Below are 26,790 nucleotides of genomic sequence, written 5' to 3' on the forward strand. Positions count from 1 at the left end.
TATTGAGAGGGAAATATGGGAAGCAGGCATGCAGACTAAATCGGCCTTGGAAATTTTAGAGATTGTTTAAGAAGGACATTACTAAGGAGCCCATCTTTGACAATTCTAGAGGGAGCTCCTTGTTGTTTGAGGCGAGGGTTGGAGCGTTGCAGACTAAAACATATAGAGCTAGATATCAGGAAGTAAATACGGCGTGTGGAGCTTGTGGAGAGGAGGAGGAGACGGCTGAGCAGTTGTTACTTTACTCTAAGGGGCTTCACCCTGCAGTAGCTGAACAGGGACTAATTTAACAAATGCACCGAGGTTTAGGGATAGTTGGGGAAAAATAGACGTCGGGAAGGTGGAGATAACCAAGAAGAGATTATCTGACTGGTGGCGTAGGTCGAGGAAAGAATTATGATTTTATTATTTCTTTCGAGGCGACCCTTAGGGCAGAAGGTGTGTTTACCCAGTTGCATAGAGGCACGTCCGTTGTACCGATTGTAGCTTTTAAGAATAAATCTCTAGATATATACCTTTATGTTATATAAATGTTAGAAAAAAAATACACTGACTAGGTGGTGCAAGTTGCCGCCCAATCCAAAGGGCAAGCACAGGTTAGGAGGCGAGTTTTCTCTCCCAACTAGCTCCGCGAGCACGAAGCCAGGGATACATGTGCCTTTGTGAAATCACGGAGCGCCGCAAAGCATCGGTCAAAAAAATTATATTCAAAGTTTTGGCTCACTTCAATCTGAGTGACTTATAAATGTCCAAACAGTTTTTCCGTTTGTGTGTGATAACTCGTTCCTGGTTCCAATGACAAAATTGTTGATTGCTATTGGTGTAGTATAATGCACTAGTTCTGGCAAAGGAAAAGTAAATTGAGCGAGGGAATGCCAATTTCTCCCCTTTTGATTTTACAGGACAGTCTCTCACGGAACCAGCGTGCCCCTGGTGACACTGCTGAGAAGATTCCAAGACATCGGCTGCCTGCGACAAAAGCCAGGAGAAGGCTGTACTCTGACCGATGTGAGTGATCCTAACTGACAGGGCTGTCTTGAAATCGTTTTTCTTGGCAACCTGCACCGAGAAAGAAACATACTTTTGGAGCATTTGGAAAGGACAGTTAGAGTGGATGTGTTTTTAAGCAGACAAGAGTGTGGTTCTTGGAGAACCATTGTACAAACTGTGTTTTTCTCGAGCACCATGTACGAATTAATGGGTACTTAGGGCAACTATTACACTAAGTACACTACCGTAAAATCCCGTAGCTGCACCCACCCAAAGTGAAGAGATAAATGGTGAAAAACATGAGGTGGGCTATCTTTGGGGATCAGACACAATTTCATAATGCGACGCGGAAATTCGGTATGAAGTCCTGAGTTACGGGAAAGGATACTGCAGACTGTGGATGCAGCAGATTCATGTTTTATGGTGCGATAAACACGTGGAAACCAGCTACAAACTTATGTGCCACGGGAACCGATATTGCAGATTGTAGACAGAAACACTAGAACTCGCTACGAACTGGTATGTCACGGGAACCGATATTGCGCGCTCAAATTGCAGAGAAAGACATGGGAACCCGCAACAAACTCGCTCGTCACATATGCCAACACCGCAGATGGCGTGGTTGATGTGATTCCCGTCAGACATTGTGTGATGTGCGACGAGAATCGGGATGGGCGATGTTTCAGAATTTTTATGTTACGGATATTTAGCCAGAAAAACGGGATGTGCAATCTTTCGGGGGAGAGTGCCCTTGCGGAATTTTACGCTATGCTGCTAAGTTGGCCGAAATACGTCTCTTTTCGCACAGGAAAGGAGGCACGAAAATATCTTTAGAGAAGTGGGAGGGATGGATTACGACATTCATTTTAGTCAACAAACAACATCTTGGCCACGAGCTGGTTGTTTATCGTAGCGCCATTGGTAGATTTTTGTCGACAAAAATGACTTACCCTTCGAGGTATTTTCTATCCCCTTCTTCGAACATCTCGTCGTCATTCATTAAAAAAGTAATAGATTTCCAACAGTCGCCAAAAAGGCGAGGCATTCGTTGCTACGACTAGCAGACGAAGCTGTTTATGCACGCCTACCACTACGTGGCCGTCCTCCAATAGGAACTCAATATCGTGGCAACGCCGCACTCCTCCTTGAAAGGAGCAGACGATCTTGCTCGCACTGTGGACTGCATCTTGTTACAGTCGCCAACAAGACAAGAACGTTAGGAGGACTTCTCTTTGGGATGGGATGGTAGGAAGCTGGCACCAAACACGCGTCAGCCAAAGAGCTTCCCCGCCGTTCCCATCCTATTGGCGACTACAGTGTAGACCGCATATAACGTATGTCGCGGGAGTCGCGAAAATCCGCACTATAAGCGGTACCACGCTATAACCAAAATCGGGCCAAAATACATGCCATCAGACAACTTACCTTTGTAAAAGAATTTATTTTCTGTTAGATGAAAAATAAAGCTTAGTTTGAGGAAAGTCTTTATTTCACCAGACTAGTACAGTCGAACCCGTTTATAACGAACTCCATCGGACACGCATTTTAGTTCGATATATCAAGTAGTTCGTTATAGCAAATATCGCTATTTCGTGAGGACAGCAAAAGCGAGAGAGATGAAAGGAAACCGCGCGGAATAGCGGCGAAGGCTGCCGAGCGTAGCGAGCCTCACGCCGGCGCTCAGAGCCGTGTTATCGCGAGGCAGCTTTCATGATGGAACATATGTATTTATATTTCTATCAATAAATTTCAATATTGAAACATATTCGGTCGGTCGATCGATCTCGGGCCTTTTGCAGGATCGCTGGCTTGTTTTTCAGTATCGTACTCAGCGTGCTTCTGGCGATCTTGAAGGACGCGGCGACTTCTGACTTCTCGCCGCGTTCAACGCGCCGGATTATTTCCAACTTGGTAGAGAACGGTAACGATGAACGCACCTTGGTCGCCATCTCTTGCGGGAACAGGAAGGACACAAAGAACAACGAGCCTCCTCGGCAAAACGCTAGGAACAAGAGAGCCATGTCCGGCCTGGTACGGCTGCAGGATGATGTCATCAGAACGTCATTGCACGCTTGCTCTATCATTGGCCAGCGCGCTTCCGCGGGGGCCGGTTGCGGGCGTTCGCAGTCGGTGTTGCGACTCATCTTCTCAAGGGTCATCGTGTTTTTCTTGGTTTTCGCTTGTCCTCTGTCGCTCCGTGCATGGCAGGGAAGCCAGCGCGCTTCCGCGGGGGTCGGTTGCGGGCGTTCGCAGTCGGTTTTGTGACTCATCTTCTCAAGGGCCATCGTGTTTTTCTTGGTTTTCTCTTGTCCTCTGTCACTCTGTGCATTGCAGGGAAGCCCGCGCGTCTCCACGGGGGCGGTAGCGGGCGCTCGCAGTTCGATATATCCGATGTGTTGTTCGTTATAGAAGGTATATTTCTCATGAATATTGATCTTAAAATTTTGTGTGTTCGATATAGACCATAATTCGTTCTAACCGGGTTCGTTATAAACGGGTTCGACTGTACACTTCTCTCTCAAGTGTGTTACGCATTTTGAAAGAAATGAGCGCCTTTTCTCTGGCACAGCCTTTTAACGGCGTTGCCGGTTGCGGACGGACGTTGCGAGCGTTCAGGATTGTTAACCCTAATCACTTTTCTGCGGTGATGAAAACGCGTGAAAATTCGCATCCTTCATACAGTACGCGCCAGTAATACCTTCAACTTGAGCACACGCATGAAATGCGCCAAATAAGAAATCCGGGCGATGTTCGAGGACACAAATGTTTAGAAAGCACCACTGTAGTCGAAGTAAACAAACACGACGACACGGGCGTTTCTGCCGTCTTAAAGGACACATGCAAAGGAAAAAAACATTTTTTTTAGACAGCTTAGATGGAAAAAGGATGTCATAAAACAATTTTACTACGAAGAAACAAATTTTTTAGAGCTGTATTTACGGCGCTATACGAATTTGTAGTTGGCGCTTGCGGGAGCCGCCGCTGGTCACGTGGTAGGCCCGCGCGCCGCCGCGCTGCGTCGCCGCCGCACGCTGAGCATTGTGCGAACGCCGCTTCAACGCGTTTCTTCACGCCGCCGTCGTCGCCGCTGCACAAGTTCGTCTGCTTCGGGGCACCGCCGTCGTCTGACCGGCGCACAGGTCTATCACGTCTGCTTGCGCTTTTTCAGGAGTTTCCTTTGGGCTCTAAAAGTTACTTATTCGTCTTGGTTTTTTGTTATACTTCAAACAAAGATGAATAAGTTACTTTTAGAGGCCATAGGAAGCTTCCGAAAGAGCGCAAGCACCACGTGATAAATAAGGACCAGTCATGTGATAAATACGGACCACTTTTCCGCGGTGCCCGCGGGCGCCAACTACAATTCGTTTTGCGCCGTAAATATAGCTCTAAAAATTTTTTTTCTTCGTTGTAAAATTGTTTTATGGCGTCCTTTTTCCATCTAAGCCGTTTAAAAAAAAATTTTTTTTTTCTTTGCATGTGTCCTTTAAGAGCGCCGCCACGACATTGCCGCACGAGTAGGTGGATCTTTCCTTCTAGTACGTGCTGCGTTATCATAGCAACACACAACAAAGATTCAGTCAAGGATAGCGCTTTTACGCGGAACGATGAGCTTCCACCAGGCCGTCTACGACGACGATCACAACCGACGCCATGTTTGCGGAGCCGGCCTGCGACCGGCATGCAACGCGCGCGAACACTGCTCCTCGACTTGTGATTGGTCTGTCGTTGCGGTTGTTTTCCAACGCAGCGGAGGTACGCACACACCCCTCCGTCGCTATGGCAACTGAAGCCTCTCTCTTCGCTTCTCCCCGCTTCTTCGAGCAACCTCCTTGCCCCGCGATGGTGTTGTTGCGGCTCGCGCCGTTATCTAGTGTCGCACAGCGAAGCGTGCTCGCTGCTTCGGCCTTCGGCTCGGTGGGCTGTTCCAGAAACCGCACTATAACCGGTATTTCCCTTCGCGCGCCTGCATTTTAAGTGGTATGTAATTACATGGAGTTCTATGGGAGGTGAACCGGTGGTTTAAAAAAACCACGTTATACCCGGTCCTGCACTATAAGCGGTTACGTTGTAAGTGGTCTGTACTGTATAGTCCCGTTTCCGCTTCGCCTACCCTCGACGCTTCTGCTGTGTCTGTGTTCGCAGGAGGGGGTTCCCGTGGTCAGTCCCACGGAGTGCCTGCTCAGCCTCCTGACCCTGCCGGAGGACGAATCCCTCTCGGTGGACCTTCAGCAGTGCGCTATGGTTGTGATGTGCCACCTGGATCGCCTGGCTGCTCCCTACCTGCCGCAGAGTCCTACCGGCGCGGGCTCGACGGTGAGCCCCTTCTTTTCGCTCACGTCTCAGATCTCGCCTCAGTCACTCCCGGCATAGGGTGCCCCGAGGGAGTCTCTAACCGGTGCGTTTACCGCGTCCCCATCCAGGAGGCCAGATTTACGAAGAGCTTCTTGGGTTACGACAGCCTAGCTAAGGAGTTTGTAAGTTAAGAACATCGTAAGAAGAGGAGAAATCAGTACTCACGAACGTGTTATTAAGGGAGAGAAGGAAAGGGACATTCTCGTACGGAAAAGCTAGAACTTCCGGTGTCCCGCAAGCTCCCGATCCCCCACGAGAGCGGGCTGTTGCTATAGCGACGGCGTCCTTGGCAGTGCAAACAACCAATCGGAGAGCTTGGCACTGTTTGGAGCTCATAGATTTAGAATAACAAACGCAGGCGGCCTTTTCTCCAACGCTTGTCTGGGGTTCGTGTTTGTGCAGTGAAATGTCAACGCTAATGCGATTTAAACTGGCCCAAATGCCGAGACCGGGAGGACCACCTTCGTCGACTGCTACGAACTCGATCGCTACGAAGTCAACGCAACTGTCGTCGTTGCTAAAAAAGGCAGTCCGCACTGGTCATTTGGAAAGCAGCGTAGATAGAAACCAGTGTGTCGAACCGAAAAAAATACGGGTTCGGTTACGGTTCAGGTTCAGGTAAATTAATTTTGTTCCGGTTCAGTTCCGGTTCGATTAATTCGATCCGCGAACCGGTTCGGGGCGCTGAACCGGTTCGCGAACCGGTTTGGAAATTATAAATGACAAATTGCAACATCAAAATAAATTACAAATAAAACATCTGAAATCACTACATACAAAACGGGATACATCATAGTGTAAGGCTCCGGGATTTCTACCAGGAATGGTTTCTTTATGTGCACTCAAAGGTTACCTCACCGACGTTTACGCATTCAGACTTCATCTAATTGGGTCCGACGCAATAGCTGTAAAATCCGCGACCTCCTTACAAACCCACTTACAAATAGAACTCGCTAACTATCCCGCCACCTCGGCGTGTAAGCAATTGAAGGAACAGTGGGGAGAAAATACAGCTTGCTTTATTTGAACTAGCCTTCGGTAACTCAAATTAGACCCTTAAAGAAGTTTTCATTAAACAAGATACGGAATATGAAAAACACTTCACTGAATGCAACGCCAGAAGGACGTAATAGGAGAAATATTAAAATAGAAGAGTTTGCTGTCTCACAAATATGTATAGCTTCTAAGTGCCTATACGAAATCGGATGCATTATTATCTTTTCTCATTCCGATGGAAGCAAGCTTCAAGAACTCGTGCGTTCTAGAAACGTGTTAGGAATTGAGCACACAGCAGCATTTAGGATTTACGAGATTGTAGGAAAATGAAATCCCGTGATGCAATTTTTTTTTTTTGCACAGCCTTCCAATTCTCTTTTTTCCGTGCAAGCCGCAACCAGCGCAATACTGGTTTCTATGTCAAGATTCATGGATGCAGCGTTTGTCGAGATTCATGGATGCAGCGTTTATATTCCTAACACTGAGTGGAGAAGAAAAATATGTAAGCGAGGTGTGTGTCAGTTGACGGCACTTAAAAAACAAATGGCATTGATAGCACATTCATTGTCAACAGCGCGTGGCCGAACCGTTTTGACATGAGCCGGTAACCGTTATTTTTTTTCCGGTTCAGTTCCGGCTCGGGTTCATCGCGATAGCAATATAACGGTTTGGGTTCGGGTTCAGTTCCGGAAAAAATACCGGTTCGGTTTTGGTTTTCGGTTCGGTTCGGTTCCGGTTCGACACCCTGATAGAAACAAATCGCCACGGCGTTTTTCGCGGCCTCAGAGTTGCAGGAGCGAGTTAAAGGGATTGTCCGGTCAAATTTTGTATTCGAGAAAACAATTGAATATCATTGTTATTGCCTCGAGACGCATCGTACGTGCAATATCTGAATTTTATATGCCCCTCTGCATGAGTAATTGAATTTATACTGCTCCAATCGCACTCTAGCGTAAACGCTGCTTTTGGTGGCAACATTGGAGCTCTGACGTCACACAACACAAAGCGAGTATTTCCAAGTATTTCTGTCTCGTCGTTACCTGCGAGCGAATGCCTCAGCGTGCTTCGTTTTTGTTGTTGTGCTCGACTTGTTTCGTGATTGAATGAGATTTTTGTTGCGCGGTTGGGTGCCACAACCACCGGGCAGCACATGCGAGCCAAGACATGACGTTCCACACTTTTCCGCGAGACGTGCAGTGACGAGCAAAATGGATCGTCGCCGTGCGTGGGGACTGGGTTCCCGTCAAGATCGAGATCCCGCTTATGCGGCAATCATCTCACAGGAGAGAGCTACGAGCTGAGCTCTAAGCGGACAGAAGGCTCGTAAGCTGAGGTGTGATGCTGTGCCGACGATATTAAACTATGTCCATCCACTCTTCGCCCAAATCGGATCAATCAATTTGTCTATGCAGCGAAACCTAAACCAACAGCTAAACCACCTGGAAACGATACCAGAACTTGTATTTAGCACGCGTGCAGCCAAATTCTGTTTGACCCGCATGTGCAAATAGGGCGTGGCTACGATTCACCAATCTCGTACAAGTCAAGTGGCGACATACCTTATTTGAACGATTCGCCGTTTGCCTGCGACTTGCGGTCATTGCCTCTGAGGGCACGACCCGCACCCTCATCACCGATCCAGAGGATCGGCCAATATGTTTACCCAGATACCACTTCGTGTACCTAGTTGCCGCTTCAGAGGCGAAATCTGCATCCTTTGCTTTGCAAGTGCTTCTAATTCGATTGGTGGCCGTCGCAGTTGTGTTTGCATGAAACGGCATACGTTTGCTCGAAGCTTATGGCTGTTTGCGAGTAATATCCTGCTAAAAGGCGTGACTTTTTTTTGCACACGCTTGGAAACTGCATTAAAAGAACCATATTTCAGTAGGGTACAGCCAAGGACGGTGGTTCTCAACCATTGATGTTTCGCGGACCCCTTGTGGATCGGCGGAGATGATGGAGGATCCCGTTCGTGGTGAGAGGAGAGGAAAGGTATAGGTTAAATATAATAATGATTTAATAACTGGATATAATTAAGGGCTAGTGTAAAGTAGACCTCTCTTATTGGCGTTCACGCGAAAAAAAAACCAAAAAAACTTGCCTCAAAACTGAAACATTTCTTTTCGACCAGCAAAAAAAAAAAGACAAACTTTGATTGCCGGGCTTGACTGATGAGGCTGGGCTTCACGGACCCCCATTTGAGAACCACTGGCCTAGGAGACTATATAATTCGAAACAAAATACAAGACATCCATCGACCAACGCTTGTTATCCCGACTATCCGACAAACCTTTGCGTTTTGTGACGTCACGTAGCACCTACGGATGTCAGCCATTGACACTGGCGAAATTCGGGGTGCAGTTTCGTACATACGCTCATGAAAGGTTTAGTTAATGATGGGAGATCATATATCAAAATAAAAATGACGTTTGTCTACATGAAGGCACCCTCGACGTAACGAGCGAAAAAACTTAAGTACTTCCAATTTCGACCGGACAATCCCTTTAATGTTCAAGAAGATACATTTGAACTAGCAGAGTGTCAGCGAGTGTCAGGTAAATGGTAACTATTCACTCTCGAGAGCAAACGCGCGCATTTAATCAGTCCAAGCGCTGGATTCACGCTGTTAAACCGCATCTTGGTAAGCACTTCGGGACTGATCTTTTACGATTGCATTTCGATGCTGACATGACACTCCACAAAGAAAGGTTGGACCGGCATCGCACAGTGTACGTACCATATGTTGTGAAGGAAATCTATACGGTGTTTATTTTAGCTCTATATCACACAAAACAAGGAGATAGAACGGAGTAAAGTTTTTTTTCGGCGTTAGCATTTGTTGCCGCTGCCTCGAAAAACGAGTGCGTGAGAGATTGATCTCTTAATCTAAAATTGAGGTCATCGATCAAACTACAGTCAAATCTTGGTTAATTCGAACTCGAGGGGGACCGAAAATTTGTTCGAATTAAACGAAGTTGGAATTAACGAAAGCTCATTAAATGGAGTACTTACGTGCAGCGCTGCGTTGGGCGGCGCATGTGCACTGAGCGAGCGCATGAGTGACGAGTTCCAGGACATTTATTTTCACCGATCACAAAGGGAAGTAATCTGTGATGCATGCCTGTGCACGGTTCCTCAGTCGTGAATCAACAAAGATCGCTTGGAGACCAGCTCTAACGCCGCATCCACATTCTTCTGGCAAGAAAAGTAGCGCACGGTGGTGTTCAGCGCTACGAGTGCTCTTCGTAATGCTGTGTCTCTTTCCTATTTCTGCCTTGGAAAGTGCGCCTTGGTCAACTTCTTGCAGTATCTTTACCTTCGTCTCGAGGCCATGACACTTGGAATCGAGATAATGTCAGTCGCGCGCCCACCGAAAACACGCCGAACCGCAGCAACGTGTGAATGCAAAGCAAGAAACAGAACTGTCGCACTCCCGCTGAAAACACGCCAAAGAGCAGCAGCTCAGCAATCTTCAGTCGAGCGCCCACAGAAAACATGTCGAACCGCAGCAACGCGCGAGTGTAAACGGAACTGTCGCACTCCTGCCGAAAACGCACTCAAGAGCAGCGGGTACCGTCACCGTGCAAGAGAGCACCGTACCGCTCATCGCAGCATTCAAGGTCACCACGTGATTGGTTGTCATGTTTATTTGGAACTGGAGAAGTTGGAAGCGCTGCCGCGTGAGTTAGCCCGCTCCTGAAGGCATGCTCGGCGGCGCGGAATGTTCGAATTAACCGGCGCGGGCGTTTTCGCCCATTGAAATACATATAGTGCAGTCCGGACCACAGTGTCAGTTCGAATAAATTGAAAGTTCGAATTAAGCGTGTTCGAATTAACGAGATTCGAGTGTATTCATATTGGAAGGGTTCGCAAGGGTCGCAGGGGCATATTCCATTTAACAAGCCAGCCTCTTGTGGGCAAACGGTCTTGTCCAGGGACCATCGGAGCAGCGTTGCGTCGGAGCAGGTCAGAGTGCCTCGCTAGGCCTATATTCTGCCAAGCTCGCCGAGCTAGCCCTTGGCAGTTGCTTGGTCGGTGGGATCCTTGGTGTTGTAGCTCTTCCTGAATGTTTTTGGATCCAGCGTTCATGTTGGTCGTGCTGGAATTCAAGTCCTTCTTCTTTTAATGCAAAAGCATTAAAGGCCCGTTCACACTCTTGCGACTGAGTACGACTGAGAGAGACGAGATCTCTTACAACTTCTTAAATGTTTCTAGAATGAGGGGAAACACTGACATTGTGGCGCCATCTATGCGGTGACCCTGGAACTGCATTTCACAAAAGCGAAGGTTTTGCGGGATTTCCGAGGTCAAATGTGCGTAATACCCATAGAAAGGCTCGTTTATAACATTGACAAAAGTTTTTCGAGCCAAAAAAGAAAGGATATTGCGCGAGAAATAAAAAAAAATATGCCAGACCGCCGAGTTTACACTGCTTCCCAATAGATGGCGCCAGTGTGTTCTCTGGTTTAAGAAGTTTTAAGGAACCCAGGTTTAAGAGGTCGCAAGCAGTCGCAAGAGTGTGAACGGGCCTTAACTGTCTCATGGAGTGAGCCGACGTCATCAGCTTTAAATCTACGGCAAACAGCTCTTTTACACTGCTGCGATCCCATCGGCTAGTGCGTTTTGACCAGGCTTACATTCGCTGAACACGCAGTGCCATAATGTGGCGGGTCATTGAAACTGACGTTGCGCGTCAGTTTCAGCGACTGGCCACCTTATGGCACTGCATGTCCGTCAGTGCTAGAGTTCCTGTTATAGGCTCCCCACGGGAGCCAGAGTTGTGCGTCTGTTTTCCATGTGCCGCCTCGCCGCTATTCGCCGAGATACGATCACATGAGGAGCCAGATCAAGTGCCATGCACGAAAGCAGACGTCGCACGCGCCCCACCATATGCTCCCCTGCTTTTGAGCACACCGTGTGTCTCGAACGCGCGACACCGCTATTCGCCGAATTCAGTCACGTGAGGAACAGGATCAACATGCCATGCAGGAAAGACGGCGCTACGGAGATGAACGCGCAACTCTGGCTCTTGTAGGGAGCCTATACGGGAACTCTAATCAGCGCCAGTCAGCGCGCCAACACGTGCAGAGCAAGACTGATGTACGTGCTTTCACATTCACAACTCATAAGAAGTGCTTAGGTGTACCTCAATCTTTTTTCTTGTTGCTTGAAATACGTATTGACGTAGGAGAAGGGCGCATAGAAAAATAAATGTCCATCAATCGTTGCGACCAAGTAACTGGGTGATGCTGTCAGCCATGATTTAATTGTAAAAAGTGCGTAAGACAGCTCCGCAGCTTTCGTACGATTCTAACGGAACCTGCGCAAAACTTACGATTATTTTGTTTCGTAAATATTTACTTGTCTTACGTTTTGTCGTACGCACTTTTTGGATATAAGATTGTTTCTTGAATGTGGCCTCTGGTCCCTCACCTTCCACCTAAGTACGCCACAGAAGTGTCATACTACTGCCTTTTTGGTAATGGCACAGCGGCGGATGTGGCAGACGTCTGCTGCGCCGTACGTCAATCTGCAGCCAGGCGGTCGACAGAAGCCCAAAAAGACTCGTGACGCCGCGGCAATCCTCACGGTTGCTCGCTTACTTTCCCGGCATTTTTATGGCCGACCGCTAAGATCACAATCTCTGAGTGGCAATTTGTTGCCAGTCTGGGACCACTTTGAATACGTGGGCGGGAAAGGACGCATTTTAAGCACTGTACCGTTGTCATTCGCCAGTTTTCAAACGTTTCTGCAGAGAGGTAGAAACTGTGAATGTTCCCAACCGGAAAGGGCCGAAGAGTAGTGTGGCCTTAATTTGGGCGCACAACGCGAGAGAAGGCAAGAAAAATAAAAGGCCCGAGGCGCTTTTTTTTGCTAAGGCCTACGTCAGCTGCCCTAGACCACACCCCGAACGTCGTATCGTTTAAAATGTCATCGTTTGAAACTTCCGTACCGTATTTACTTGCACAATGAACACACTTTTATTTTCCGAAAAATTGACAGATAATGGGGGGGGGAAGTGCGTTCGTTACGCTGGGTAAAATTTTTGCATTTATACACTTTGCTCAATTGTCATCTTAGGTGCCAATGTGACACGGCACGGTACTGTGGTACGTCTCCACAGACAAAGGTACACCCACGGCTGGTCGTAGGCACATCACAGTAACCATGCTCTTTAAATTGCGAGCCTTTTTTAGGGTGCTTTTGGCGTGCCTTTTGTCGACAAGAAAGCACCCTACGAGGCTCACTCAACACGGAGAGTGACGTGACCCTTCTTAGGCATAACCACTTTCACAAAATTACTGTTTAAAAGCGGATCACAGACGACGGCATGTTTGTTGACATCGATGCAGCTGATTGACGAAGCACATCCGGAGCTGGGCAATTGCTTGACACCAGCTTCACTAGGCGTGTGCGCCGCTCCGTTTCACGGTTGATTATTTCCGCAACCACGCAATTGCAGCCATTACAAGAGCGGCTTGGCTTGGCTTGGCCTGACTGCTTGGCGGCAAAACAAAATCGGTGAGCTTGGTGGCTAGCCGGCTAAGTTGGACGCAGTTTGAGTTGCGTAGCCGTAAATTAAAAGTGTGTTCATTACGCAAAAAAAAAAGTCCATATATTGATGTGTATTGTGGGGGGGGGGGGTGTTCATTACGTGAGTGCGTTCATTTACAAGTCAATACAGTATTTATTTGGAGTGTATAACTCGGCAAAGAAAGGACTTCGTCGATTCGGCTGCCTTCTACCATTAAGAGGGCGCGGTACCTCTATTTATTCGTCCGTTTCAGTCACCAGATGGCGCGCGGCTCGTGACGTGGTTGAACGCGCAACTTCTAGATGGCGCCAGTATCGAAGTGTGAAAAGGCCCGCGTTATCCGCTACGTGAAATAAATCCCCGAAATGTGCCGTGTTTTCCCGGCAGAGGAAGTTTCTTCCTCCCTCGCACGCGCTTGGTATGTCTGCGGTCAGTCAGCTCAGTGTGCGTTGCATTGGACGTCAGTGATAATACGTGCGGTGGCCGAGTCCAGCCTCCACTCTGAGCGATGCAGTGGGTGGCGCTCGTTTCTGTTTGGAGGTAGGAATAAAAATGTCGGTCCCCTTTTTTACGACGCTCTTTTCTATAGCTTGTTTTTTTTTTTATTTTTTATCTCAAGTGACCTAGAGTACCGCCTCTTCGAAATCGTCCTTTGCGGCAAGTGATTGAGAGTCAGGTTAGCATTTTATTTTGGTCAGCACTACAGGTTCAATGAAGACCTCGGGCGGCGATGTAAATGCGTATTGCTCCCCAAAGTGTGTCCAAGGTGCGCAATGACAATTGGAAATGGTATTGAAGGCGCGCGACCGTCGGTTGGTAAAATATGTGCGTTAGATTCACTTATTCAGTCTATTCATTTCTGTCAACGTCTTTTATCTATTTGCACAAATGACATGGTCGAGTCTATTGATAACCTTAGCTAGATTGGACGTACGGAGTGTCCGGGCTTTAAATATTTGCTTCGTTTATGTGAATGATTAACTGTTTTCTCTTTTCCGTGCTCGGTGCTATGCAAAAATCGCTTAGATGTTATGGTAACGCAGTGTGGCGGCGTTTTGCACGCTGACTCGCTATTGCGTTCGCTGTGCACAATATGTGTTCAGATGGAATGTGTCAAATTGTATTTCCGATCGATATGATAGATTTGCTTTGCTACAGTGTTAATTATATTTTCATGATTATAACTGGTTCGTCCCTGATCTGAGCCTAAGTTCAAATGCGAAGGTGCAGACAGACTTAGCATCGTAACAGCCGTAATGCGCAGAAAGAAATTAGTACCATGAAAGAAAAACAAAAGGATACGAGGTGGCTCGGTGTGATAGAAGTAATGAGTGTGCAAAAAATGCCATCATACGTTTTCTGTTTTTTTTTTAGTTGCATTGTTGGGAAACGCTCAAGGTACCAGCAAAGACAGCGAGCTGGCGTGAAATTTCCATCGAGCGGAAAACGAGTGTCACTTTCATTTCACCATGCGCTTTCATTTTGATATGGCTCAAAATGCGCGCGAAATAGTAACAGGTAAGGCAACAAAATTTAGATGTTAGGTCTGGAACAGTGCCATACTCAGCCGCGTTGGGGGCATCTCTCGTGAGTCAGTACTTCAAAGGTATTGTGCGTCGAATTGTACGTGTGAGTTATCCATTTGAGTGAAACCTTGATTTCGCAAAACTATTGTGCGTTAGAGATATGCATCGTGTTAATCAGCTATGACTATACCCTTCCTCACTAGTTGTGCGCAGTACTTGGAAGCCACGAGCGAGAAATAAATGATAGTTCATTTTGTAGGACAATCGCGACGTGGAAACCTATAAAAGAGAGTCTCGATAAGACGAGAGCTTCCCCTTCCCTTAAAGGGAAGCTGAAGCGGTTTTAAATATGAGAAAAAACACCTGAGCCTAGTTAATGAGACCTCAGCCATCACGAATATTGCATTCGTTTGGTCATTTTCTGCGCGGATTAACCGGAAAAGTGCCTTCAAAGTGGCGTCGAAGCCACACCTCTCCGAAGCAGAGGGAAAGGGGAGAGAGGAGGAAGCCCGTCAGCCGGCGTCACAAAAGGACCCGCTGGGGGACCCCGCCGCGGCTGGCCACGCTTTCCTGGTGGGCTGCTCTAGTGTCTTTTCGAGCCGTCGTCGTTCTGCCGCTGCATAGCGCTTGCTTTTATCCCTTGAGTGGTCATGCTATTGACTCAATCGCCTGACGTGTTGATTGTTTTCTTGTTTGTTCACGGGTTTGCGGAATTCTCGTGGCACCGAACCAAGCGACTCGTGCTGTGTTGCACGATGCCGTACTCCTGTGTAGCGCCAACTTTCACGAACAGCGCTCGTCGCAGTTGTTCTTCCCGCTTACTGTCATTTCCACTTCGTCACCGAGATTTTAAAGGGGTTGCGGGTTTGAGCACATACATCATTTTTTGTTCGAAACGTGTCTCGGACGGCGCATATGAAAACTATGTACGTATGGGTTTGGGTCTGAAGAAGGCTTGCCTGAATCCTGCGCTCTGCCGACCATCTTTGAAAGTATGAAGGCAATTCAGCGCATTAAAAGTCACAAGCCAAGAGGAAACGTAACTGGCTAGGAATTGTGTATCGACTGTTCTAGAAAAAAAACATTACGTTATTAGAATTGTGCAGTGTGCTAGAAAAGCCGCGATCATTTAGCCGAATAGCGGGTTTCTACTCGCTCTCTTATGTTAACTGCCTTATATTAGTGTTTTAATGTTTGTTTCTTGTATTGTTGAAGTGACCATATTTTCCAGACCGACTCCGGTCCGGGAAATCTGGGAAACAAAAAACAATCTTGGGTAGCCCAAGATTTTTTTTTTTTTTTTTTGCTTTTAATTTACTCGGCTACCCAGTCAGTTGGGATAGGAGGGCTTGCTTTAATAAGTAGTCATGCAATTCATAATGTGACTTTCGTGGTGCAACTTGTTTTAGCATAATTTTTTTTTTCTTACAGTTCCTGACATTATTTGAGGTCACATTATTTTTAAACTGAAACCTAAGTTGTGTTAAATTTTCCTCCCAAAGGTTCATATTCTCTTCAGGGGAGCCTTGTGGAAATACAAAGCATGTGACCTTCTGTTCTGAATTGATTTTTTTTTTTACAAGTTACGCAGTGTTTTCCGTATAAAGTTTGTGTAATGCAACGATTCTTTGTGCATTAGAAATGCGATCGGACGATGATAATGCCTGGTGGCGGTGTAATGCAGTCAACAAATCTTGGTAAAAGTATGCGAATGTAGAGGCCCAGGAAGCTTTAACGAATTCGACATAAAATTAAGGGGTGCGGGCACACATCTCCGCTTTTTCTAAAGCTATTCGCGACTCCAACTAACTATAGGTGGCGCCACTCATTTTCCAAAATGGCGGTTATAGTGAGGGTCCGAGATGCGTGCCGCTGTTGAGCCTGCCTAGTGTGCTGGCTTCACTCTGCGACACAAATTATTTCTTGTAATACGAGGAAGCTAAGGTGTTATCAGCTCAGGTCACCTCTTTACCCTGAAAACAAGAACGGTGTTTAGCGTAATATTTACGTAAGGGTGCGCTTTTTAACTCTGGAGCGAAACCGAAGCTAACCTCTATTTTGGATTTAATTTCTCGATATGGGTCTTAATTTCGAATTCCTTCATAACTCAAGATGAGTCTCACGTCGTAATTATTTAGTTAAATAAGTTTTTCGCTGAAACTTTATTTTGTGACAGACATGTTTGATTCAGGCTGATATTTGTAGTTGTTGTAGTTGAAAAAATCAGTGCTGATATTTGTGCGTTCTCGCTGCCTTTTCTCGCTCAGATAATTGTCATGAAAAATAATGAAATGCGGGCCTTTTAATTGGTTTTTGGGTATTTAGATTATTAATTGGTTTAACATTATTCCCAGCACAAGAATAAAAGAATAATTCCAATTTTTACAATATGTCCACAAAACGTATAAATTAATAAACGCTGTCCTCACTGCAACAATCGAAAGACCAAATCCTAGTCAGACAGCTGATGTGTGTGTGTGTGTGGGTTTTTCATAGGAACGCGTGACGCATATGACTTTATATTACATTCAGTCTTTGACTGTTTGTCTATCTTGATAACGATCTCAGAGTTTTTCATATGCTAAAAAGAGAACAAAATAATACCTTTCTGGAAAGACTATTATGGTTAAATGGCGTATTTTCGTTATTTTGGCGTTAATTGAGGACATACATTGCCGCGATTTGTATTAATAATAATAATAACATTCAGATATTTTAATACACAATTTTTTAAGCTCTAATATATTTTGATGCTTATAATCTAATTTCAAACGCGCGAACAAATATGACAATAAAAAGTGTGCTAATTATCATCACTGGTGCCAATCACAGCATTTTTAATTACCATGTAAGAAAATAAAAAAGTTTAAAATCAATAAAAACATTCTAGCTAATGTGAGAAACCCATGTAAAATTACATTAATTGTGGGTAAAATATATTTTGCTCTCAAAGTCGCGACTTTTGACTATCGGCAAGACGTCCAAAGTCGCCGCCAATATCCTTCTAAATCAAATGCCCAAAAGTAAAAAAATGGCAAAAAATATATATTTTTATTTAATCACCAATCTTTTCATAACATTTAGTTACTTTCATTTCTACGCTCCGTCGTTTTGCCAATCTCAGCCTTTCCAGTTCGAAGGAACGCCTGCCTGCTTGCACGTCTGCTCACTGCAGCACGTTTCGTTGGCGTTGGAAGCGGGTGGAACAGTATATATAGTATTGCGTATACGAGCAAACGCATGCGCTGTGTGCTTGCGTTAGCCTTGCGTGTTCCACACTGCGTGTGCGCGGAGCCCAAAATTGCGGTCTTGGATGGCGGATGGCGATGAGGCGCACGCACAACGTGGGGGACGCAACTCTAACGCAAACACACACCGCTTGCGTTTGCTTCTATGCTCAATACTAAAACTCTCCAGTTAAGTGCAATCCCATACCGGCTGCAGCACTACGTTGGCATAGTGAAGAGTGTTGTTTGCATTCGGAAATGACAGTTCGCGAGCCATGATCGCGAGCAGTTCCGCCGTGCCCGCTGAGCAGGAGAATCGGGGGACCCTCACTAGAGCGGTTCCCGTTTTCGCCGCTGGAGGGCGAGCGTCGAGCTGCAGACGCGAATAATGGCGTAATATTTTGCGGAAAACAAACAGAAGTATACTCGTTTGGACTGAAAGGTTTCCAAAATAGTGGCCAGACATTGGAAAAGCATATGTCACAGAACTTGGTTTGTGAAATGGCATTGTTTTTTCGAGCAAGAAATCACCTCCTCACCACTGGAACGACGAAATCGTCACTATTTATTGCGTCAGGTGTATTTGCGCTTATGAAAAGAAACCTGAACACATCCTTCTCCCAAAGTACTATGTCGAATAACCAACACTTTTTTTAAACATCTATGCACAAATAACTCATTTATTGTTACACTTGTATATACACGTTAATTAAACGACGTCAAACCACATTTGTGATTAGATCTTGATGTCTATACCAACTGCATTCATATTTTTTTAGGGCTTTATTGAACGATAACTTCAACAATAGTTAATGGAACACGATGGCTCAATCTCACCAAAAACCTCAACGTGCGAAGCTTCCACAGACGGTCGCTTGCGAGTATTCTCAATGTGAGACTTCAGAAGCTTTCGCTTGCCATAGGGAGCTTGCTTTCGACTACAGCACTGCACAGGCCCGGGAAGCGCAGAGCGCGCTGCTGTGGGGAGAGGTTGACTTACAAGATGACGTGTTACGTGATCACGTAAGATGACGCGTCGCGTGATCACGTAAGATGACGTGATTTCGTGTAACGTGATCACGTAAGATGGCGTCATTTCGTGTAACGTAATCACGTAAGATGACGTCATTTCGTGTAACGAGATCATGTAAGATGACGTGTTTGTGTCACGTGATCACGTAAGATGATGTCAGTTTGTATGAAGGGATTACGTAAGATGACGTTTTCGTGTCACGCTATCACGTAGGATTACATGATTTTTTTTTGCCCGTTTTCAGAACAGGCACGAGACCCCAAGGATTAATAGGCCACTTCACTAAGCGAAGCTATGGAATGTCTAGGGTGCTTCGTTTTCTGTTAGGCACACAGAAACTCCCCACTTTGAACTTCTTTGTGCTAACTTCGGGACACCGATAATCTGCAGTGCGAACAAAAACAACGTATCTGGGTGCCCAAGACATCGCTTTTGACCGCGTTGTAGATTATCATTTGCATAGGTCAGGGTTTAAAGGAATCGTTGAGGTGTTTGCTATACGTCGCTGCAAACATAACATAAGCATCACCTTCTTAAGCGTATCTCGGAAGGGGGTTGATTTGCTACACCCGGAACGTTTGGCCGCCATTTCCTCTGCGTGATGTTACCAGTCAGCTTTGGAGGTAGCGAGATTTAACAGGCCATTTTTCTCCTCCATATCGGGATCCCCAAAGAAGGCACCGCAACTGAGCATGCACGCCTCCAGTCTTTTCTGTGTAGTTCAAGCTCTCAGGGCGGATGATGCGGAAACGATCTGCTGAAACTCTCTATTCTCCTCACTCTGTTCTTCCAAACTACCTTTCCCTTCCCGGTCCTTCCATGCTCCCTTCTTTCTTGCCCTAATCCAGTTTTCCTTTCAGAAATATGTTTCGAAGTCGAAGTAAATAAATATTGTTGCGGTTCAGGGTTGCCTTCCGGCGCTTTGGCCTTTTAGCAACTTCATTATCCGGTGTTCAGCATTTCAATGTTTGTTATTTTCATAATGCAAAGTTTTGAACTCAACAAATCACCTCTATTCACCAAGAAAAAAAAAAAGCCATAATTTTCAGGACAAACTTTATTATTCGGAGTTAATAAGCATCCGCCGGTGACGAAAATACTAAATTGGTTACAACCGAAAAACTACGGTGGTTGGAAATATTCGGTCTGAATGAAACCAAAACACTCGAGTCGGTGACTGTTCCTGCCCTAGCGACGGCTAGTTTCTTCGAAACGCCTCCTCTGTAGAAGTTTGTGAAACATTTTATCTCGTCGATCCTCCATCCTTCCAGTGCCTATTCAGAGGTCGGTGTGGTTCTTGGAAGACAACGCCAACAACATTAGTGCCGTCCAGAACCATTGACCTTAGAAACGCGCCTCTTCGCTTGGAGAACTGATATGCGTTGATTGTTATTTGTTTCTTTTGCCTACTACAGACCATTCAAAAACTCGCCTTCTGGGTGCCACCAACTTCGTCTACTGGGCTGTGAAACGCGTTCGAGCGTGCGCAATACCTCTCTAGGCCGAAAGATTGTACACTGCGTATGCATTCACAGCTCAATGACTTATGAATTTTTCGTTGCGATAGATTCTCCCACGAGAAGAGCGTATGAGATATGTGAATAGAATTGGAAATATGAAATGTTCTTGTCCAATCGCATTTTTCCTTGGTTATCAACGCCTTTTAGCGTCATCACGAGTTGTTGAACCATAATACACTGGTGTTAAAAAAATAGGCACCGAAAAACATGCGCTGATTTTTGCTCAAAAATAAACACCGGAAAAAACATACCCTAATCATTACCCATGTCATTTTTTTTGGGCAATATGTGAATTTCCAGAAGAACAGCGAGTTATCACCCTCCCCTAGGAATTCCCTGACTACAGAGCAGGTGACCCGTTTTTCCCCGCGTTAGATTGCGGTGACCACGAACCGTACGGAGGTCACAGGATGTCCGTAAAAAATAAAAAGGAGGCAGAGAATGATCTACTGTGTGCACGTTTCATCCCCGATTTCCACGACCCCAAGGCCGAAGGACGTTTGTATGAAAGATAACAATAAAATAAAACTTTGTGTAAAACAAAAAAGCCTGTTTTTAAAAGAAAAAAAAAGTACAAACAAGCACAACGCATTGACAGACTGCGAGGTTATGGAACACCTCGCGGTCCGCTTGCTACAGGACGGTTGTCTTCGAACCATAGCTCCGAGGTGAATCTGCCACGTGCGAAAACACGGAGACCTACCCACCGAGAACCAGGAAAGCAAGACACGCACACTGACGCCTTGGCGTGCAGAATAAAACAGGATACGGGCGCGGAATACGGCCGCGGAAGAACACCTTGCACTGTGCCGATCCGGCCGATCGCCGAACGGACGATTTCGCATTTTCTGGACAGCAAGCGCCACCGCACAGGAGAGAGAGGTACCTTAAAATCAACGAAAACAAGCACCGACACCTTGGTTCTTTATATTCGCTGTAGTTACGGAACAGATAGACTTACATGAATAATTTGGATATTATTCGATTCCGTAATAAATCTAAAAGACATTAAGTAAAACACTTTTTCTGTTTGCATTTAGATAATTTTGTAAATTCGCTCCGAGCGCAAGAGTGTCGAATTAGCCGATTTTGACCATTTTCATGATTTTTTTAAGAATATAATTAAATTTATAATAAAACATTTGTTCCACTTAATGTCTGGATAATGACTCTATGTCTTTAAAGCCGAAATTTTCAAGAAGATCCGTGCAGCCGTTATTATGTGCGAATTTTTCTAAGTTGGTGAAAGACCTCATGTATTCTCTATGGGGCTCTGAGGTGCGCCTCCTCTTAAAAGAGCGGATGCCATTGCTCTCAAAACTTTTCTTGCCTACCTTTTGCACGAATTGCCTAAACCGTGTTAATGCAAATCTCGTCTTTTTTCGTTTTTTTTTTTTTTTTTGAGAATAAATGCTTTACATCTTCTCAAAAAGGAACAAAAATGGGGTAGGGGGCGATGTCTAGAAGAGAGGGGCTCTTTCTGGGGACGTCGCAATTCCCTTGGAGCGGTCGTCGATACCTTCCGCTTTTCTTTCAGAGCGCTGCCGGGAGTTCCACCCAAGACGTGCTGGCCTGGAGCTGGTCTTCCTGGGAGGGTGCCGAGCCGGTCAGTCTGGGCAACCTGGCCGACCTGTCGGTGGTCCAGATGCGCTTCTTCAGGGACGGCCTCCTCGTCCTGAGCAGTTCGGGCAGGCTGTTTGCTCTGCAACAGGACAACTGCGTAAGTCTCACTCTTCCCGGTCTGCCGCACTTGGCGCAACATTGTCACGGGAAGCATCGGGTCAACATTTCCCCCATTTCTGGCTCGTGCAGAAACCAGCCTAAAGGTCCGTTCACGCACTTGCGTTTGCTTACGGTTGAGTTCTTGGTAGACGACACTGGCATCATCTTTGAAGTGAACTGCATTTGACCAGAGCGAAGGTTTTGCGCTATTTGCGAGATTAAATGTGTCCTCACCTATGAGAAGTGGTATTGTCCAAAGTAGGCCAAGAGAGAAAGAATGATGGGCGAAGACAGTAGGACGGAAATGCCTAGTGTCCCACGGCTACCCGACAGATGCGTGTTCTCTTATTCTCTTATCGTAGAAAAGTGCCGAGTTGGGTGAGTTAGTACTGAGACAGTGACAAACAAAGGACAAGAGAAGAGAAACACAGAGTATACAAGTGCTGACTCGCAACTGATATTTATGAGAGGAAGAGAAAAATGGTCTTTGTAGATAAAAAGAAATAAAAGGACAAAGCGCAATACATTCACACCATGTGTATTTACAAAAATAGTAGGACCCTATTATAGTAACTCCGCATATAGTAAAACTCTGGTTATAGTAGAAGGAAGCATTAGTCCTGAGCGAATTCCCATTTCCTCTATGGCTCAAAATCCTGATATAGTAAACCGTCAACACTGGGAATAGCGGTTGTAGTAAGACACAGCAGTGCCAATGAAAATTCTCTCCCCGCATTAGCATAATTTCTTGGTGAGATCGGTGTAGATCGGCTCCTAGAAACTCTCAAAGTGTGCATTAATTACCAAAGCGCTTCAGTGCTATGTCGTACGATGATGTCTTTCTGAGTGGTGCTGTGGTTGCTCATGACTGTTTCCATTCTCGGAGGCCCACAGTCGTCTGCCATATCAAAACAATAGGCCTAACAAGACTGAGAAGGGGCTGCTTTTTTTTGGGGTGTTTGGGGCTGAACTGCACATCACGACCGATCTGCGTCGGGCTTCAACTACGATGTTCAAAAAGCAGGTAACGACCGAACTCAAAAGCGAACTGCAGATGAATTTGGCATTTTTGTGGCAACTGTGCTGGCCTGAGGGGAAAACAGGAAGCGTATTGAGAACATAATTGCCTATGGAAACAGTGGAAACTGCAAAAAGCTCCAAAAAGGAGAACGTTGGTACAGTGTTGTTCGTATGGTTTCGACAAGCGTGCGCTGCAAACGTGCCAGTCAGTGGACCTGTTACGAGAGAAAAAGACTTCGAGGCATCAGACGGATAGTCTGAACGTTTCAAGGCGGGGGACTGTCCTAGTTTTCATTGGAGGTCGGGCGACAAAGGCGCTGTTTCTGACGCGTTTGTTGAATAATGAACCGAGCAAGTGCTGCCCAGAGGAAGAACCTGAACCCACCCCTACAAGACGTGAACTCTTGTTGGCTTTGGGCAGTTGGGAGGGCTCTAAATGCAGCAGATGCTGACAGGCAACGCTGTGCTTACGTGACGAGTTTCAAGAGCTTTCTTGTGAAGCACAAAGCACCTACAAAACAAGCCAATGTTTATTGTAACTTAAGTGGTATTTTTATAGTTGTGGTGTCTGTCTTTGGGGGTCTAATTAACATTTTATTAATTTCTACTCCCTTTTTATAGCATTAATAACAAATTTTTTAAGGTGCTCATGATATATAGTATAATTACTGCCTGTCCCAACAAGTTTACTATAAAGGGGTTCCACTGTAATAAGAAACTTATTGTTTATTTATTTAATATTTGTCTATTGCCTCATTTATGATAAGAAATAATAAGTTTCTTATTAGTTTTTTAATTACTCACGGTGTAAATTTATTGTGCTTCATCTTTTTTTTTTTTTTTATCTAAGAACATCATTTTTTTCTTCCTTTCATAAATATCAGTTGCAAGTCGGCGCTTGTGTGTTCTATGTATTTCTCTCCCATTGTTCTTTGTGGGCTGTTTTTCATTGTGTCATCTCTCATAGTAAGAGATCCTGAGAGGTTTAAAGGTGCATGGTAGTGAGCCGTCGCACGGGACCTTTGTTGAGGAACGGGCGCCATCTGGGGAGTTGTCCGCGAACCACAGATGAAGAGCAGCCCAACGTGCCTCCGCCTGTCAGAACACATTGACATTGTGCCGTCGTGTCGGTTTTCGGCGCTTTTTATACCTCATACTATTGGCACTAAAAGGACAAAGCGTCAAAACAGACTAATTATGCGCGAAGATAGATGCCGACAATGTCGGTCGTGCTGGACGGTGCCCTGCGAAAATGGCGACAGTGGGAAGGTAGACCTAGGGAGAGACTGTACGCATGCGCAGAAGCTTATTGGCTTTTGCACTTTTTTTTTGTTTTTTAGAACGGCATACGCCACATGCCGTGGATCTCTTCTAAATATTGCTTGCAATTTAGACAGCATTCTCTGTTTCCTAATGCACGGGTGAGTGTGTGTGGATAATATTTTTTCCGATTCGAAAGATTTCGGGAGCCGGAAATACGATAGAACTAAACTCCCACGGACACTAGATTTTCAACAAATGGTAATTCAATGCGAGTAAATTCTGTTAAATGCAGTTTTACATCAAGATATGAACCGTGGAAGAGACCCTCCAAGTTTTGCTAAAAATAAACTTTTGAAATCGGGATTCTTAACTGTATCGAGAGGTGCTCGGTGTTGCAGGGTCCGCGCATGATCGAGGGCTTTGATGGTCGCGAAGTGGTGGAGGTCTCGAGTCACCCCCTGGCAGATGGCTTTCTGGCAATGACCGCCGACGGGGAAGTGTTCTCCTGCGGCGACGGCGGCTGCTTCCTGCATGGTGACGAAGGGTGAGTTTCGCTAAGAGTGACGAATTGTGTCGCAATCTTGCGTTTCGTGCACAAGCTTTTTCTCGTAACCATACTGGAGGCAGTAGGGGCCATTAGTATTTACCTCAAAGCCAATCCACACTTGCGACGCAAGATTGCATCGTCGGACATTGAACGAGTCGCCCATTTGCATAATAGCGGTTTAGATGTGACACAGTGCCCGACACTCGATACTGCACAAAGATTATGGGCTGCAGTAGATGCACAAGAAAGACTGTCAAGAGCTTTTACGCTACACTCTGGTACCTTCTGACGATTTTAAAAGTTGAGTATAACTGGGTCTTGAACATTATGCAGGCTATACTTGTTGTCACACCAAGAACCGCAATAAAGAAAGTCCCTCTCATTGCTGAGCATTACTAATTTACCCCCTTTTTGTAGAGAATTAAGATATGTTGAAGTGCAATTCAGATTAGCTATGTTTTATTTTACCAAGACGTACACGTTTCTTACGCCAAAGTCATTGCTTCTTCCTCGGACTACGAGATCTTGCAAGGATTGCTTCCCACAGCGTATGAGCAATCCACGAAACTTGCTTTTTAGAGCGCAGCTCTTAGCGCCCGTTTCCGGGTTGAGTGGCGTCACCGTCGCCGTCAGCGTAGCCGTAACGCGTTGGCGTCGGCGTCAGTGTAATTGTGCGGTGATGCACGCGTTGCATTATGGGACATTTCCCATAATGCACCGCGTGGGAGGGAGGAGGGAGGAGGGGGAGAAGGAGGGAGGAAGGAGAAGAGGGGAAAGAGGCGAGGAGCATGGGAGGATTAGATGAGGAGGAAGGAGGAGAGGCATCCCGTCCCCCCCGTACCCTCCCCTCGTCCTCCTCAAGAGCTGCGCTCTAATTCGGCATTACAGGGAGTTGTAAACGTCTTTCATTTTTCTTGATCTGACGAGTATAAGTGTAAATGTTGAGTTCTCATGCACATTTGGATTGGTCTTGCAGTTCAAAGGAAACACCGGTCTTGATCCATGCACTAAGCGGAAAAGGAGTGAAGGGAATCTCGTGCGGCATTCGGCAGTGCGCAGCCTTCACCGCCGGCGGTCAGCTGTACGTCTGGACGAAGGGGTGTCGCAGCTGTTGGGGCCACGGTAAGTTGCCCTCGCCTTTGATGGGACGGGGACGGCGGGGCGTCTGCTTCGAGTGCCCCGCCTCCACCCGGTGCCTTCCGCACTGTTTTGGCTGTGTATGCACGCTCAAGGATCGCGAGATGCCAAAATGTGATCAAAGGTGGGAAGCTTGTGCGAAAGGGCGGTTCAACTGAAGGACCTCCCCGTTGTTCCCGTCGTGCCAATCACTATAGTCTCGTTTCGTCTTTATTTGTACTGCGACTATGGGGTGAGGTTTCCTTGACGGCTGTCTCGTTAACAGGCAACAGCGAAGACCACAACATTGCGGTTCACCTGGCCCCGCTGAGGGGACATAAGGTGGTGGGCGTGGCGTGTGGAACCGGAGAGTCTGGAGCTGTTTTTGCAGTCACAGATGCTGGTACGTGGAGAAGTGTTGCTTGCTTTTGAAGGTTTTGTGCGGGAACCCTGCACGGACCTTGCTTGCCCGTGTTGGTCGCGTCGTAGCGGGGCCTTGGAAGAGAGTGTCGGCAACAAGGCGCAGGTGTGGGTTGGACTTAATAGTGTACGCGCCCAGTGGTGTAGTGTCCCGCAAAGTGGAGGGTGAGTGGTGTGCCAACACTCCCCGCTTTCTCCCACTGCATAGAAGCAGTGCTATGTAGCAGGTTAGAAACTGCATACTAGAATATCCTAATAGGCATAGAGGCATTTCATGGTCAAATTGTATGCAAGGCAAATTTTAGAGAAAATGATGCAATGCCCCCAAAGAAAAGGCGCATGGGTAGAAGAGTCCTTTATACAGGGAGAGGACAGCTGCACTAATTGCACCATTTTGATACATTTATAATTTCCTGCTCCTAGCGGCGCCAAGAGCGTGAAATCAACTAAACTTGCACCATGCTGCACCAAAGATTACGGTAACGCTAGATCTAGCAGAAAGTGAGAGCTCGGTTGGCAACC

The 26,790-nt window shown here is 46.3% G+C and overlaps 1 protein-coding gene across 3 annotated transcripts in view; it reads left to right on the forward strand.

The window, feature by feature from the left end:
• The window catches only part of LOC8024807 (E3 ubiquitin-protein ligase HERC2), a 219,161-nt gene that overhangs the window by 14,512 nt on the left and 177,859 nt on the right, over positions 1–26,790 (forward strand). For all 3 annotated transcript variants that reach the window (XM_042289815.1, XM_040214461.3, XM_042289816.1), the window contains exons 8-13: positions 903–1,008; positions 5,134–5,304; positions 21,718–21,900; positions 24,584–24,729; positions 25,709–25,854; positions 26,135–26,251. In XM_042289815.1, coding sequence (XP_042145749.1) covers positions 903–1,008; positions 5,134–5,304; positions 21,718–21,900; positions 24,584–24,729; positions 25,709–25,854; positions 26,135–26,251 — 869 coding nt within the window. The remainder of the gene's footprint in view (positions 1–902; positions 1,009–5,133; positions 5,305–21,717; positions 21,901–24,583; positions 24,730–25,708; positions 25,855–26,134; positions 26,252–26,790) is intronic.

Source organism: Ixodes scapularis, unplaced genomic scaffold (genome assembly GCF_016920785.2).
Source record: "Ixodes scapularis isolate PalLabHiFi unplaced genomic scaffold, ASM1692078v2 PGA_scaffold13__105_contigs__length_92229423, whole genome shotgun sequence".
In the NCBI taxonomy this organism is placed as follows: domain Eukaryota; kingdom Metazoa; phylum Arthropoda; class Arachnida; order Ixodida; family Ixodidae; genus Ixodes; species Ixodes scapularis.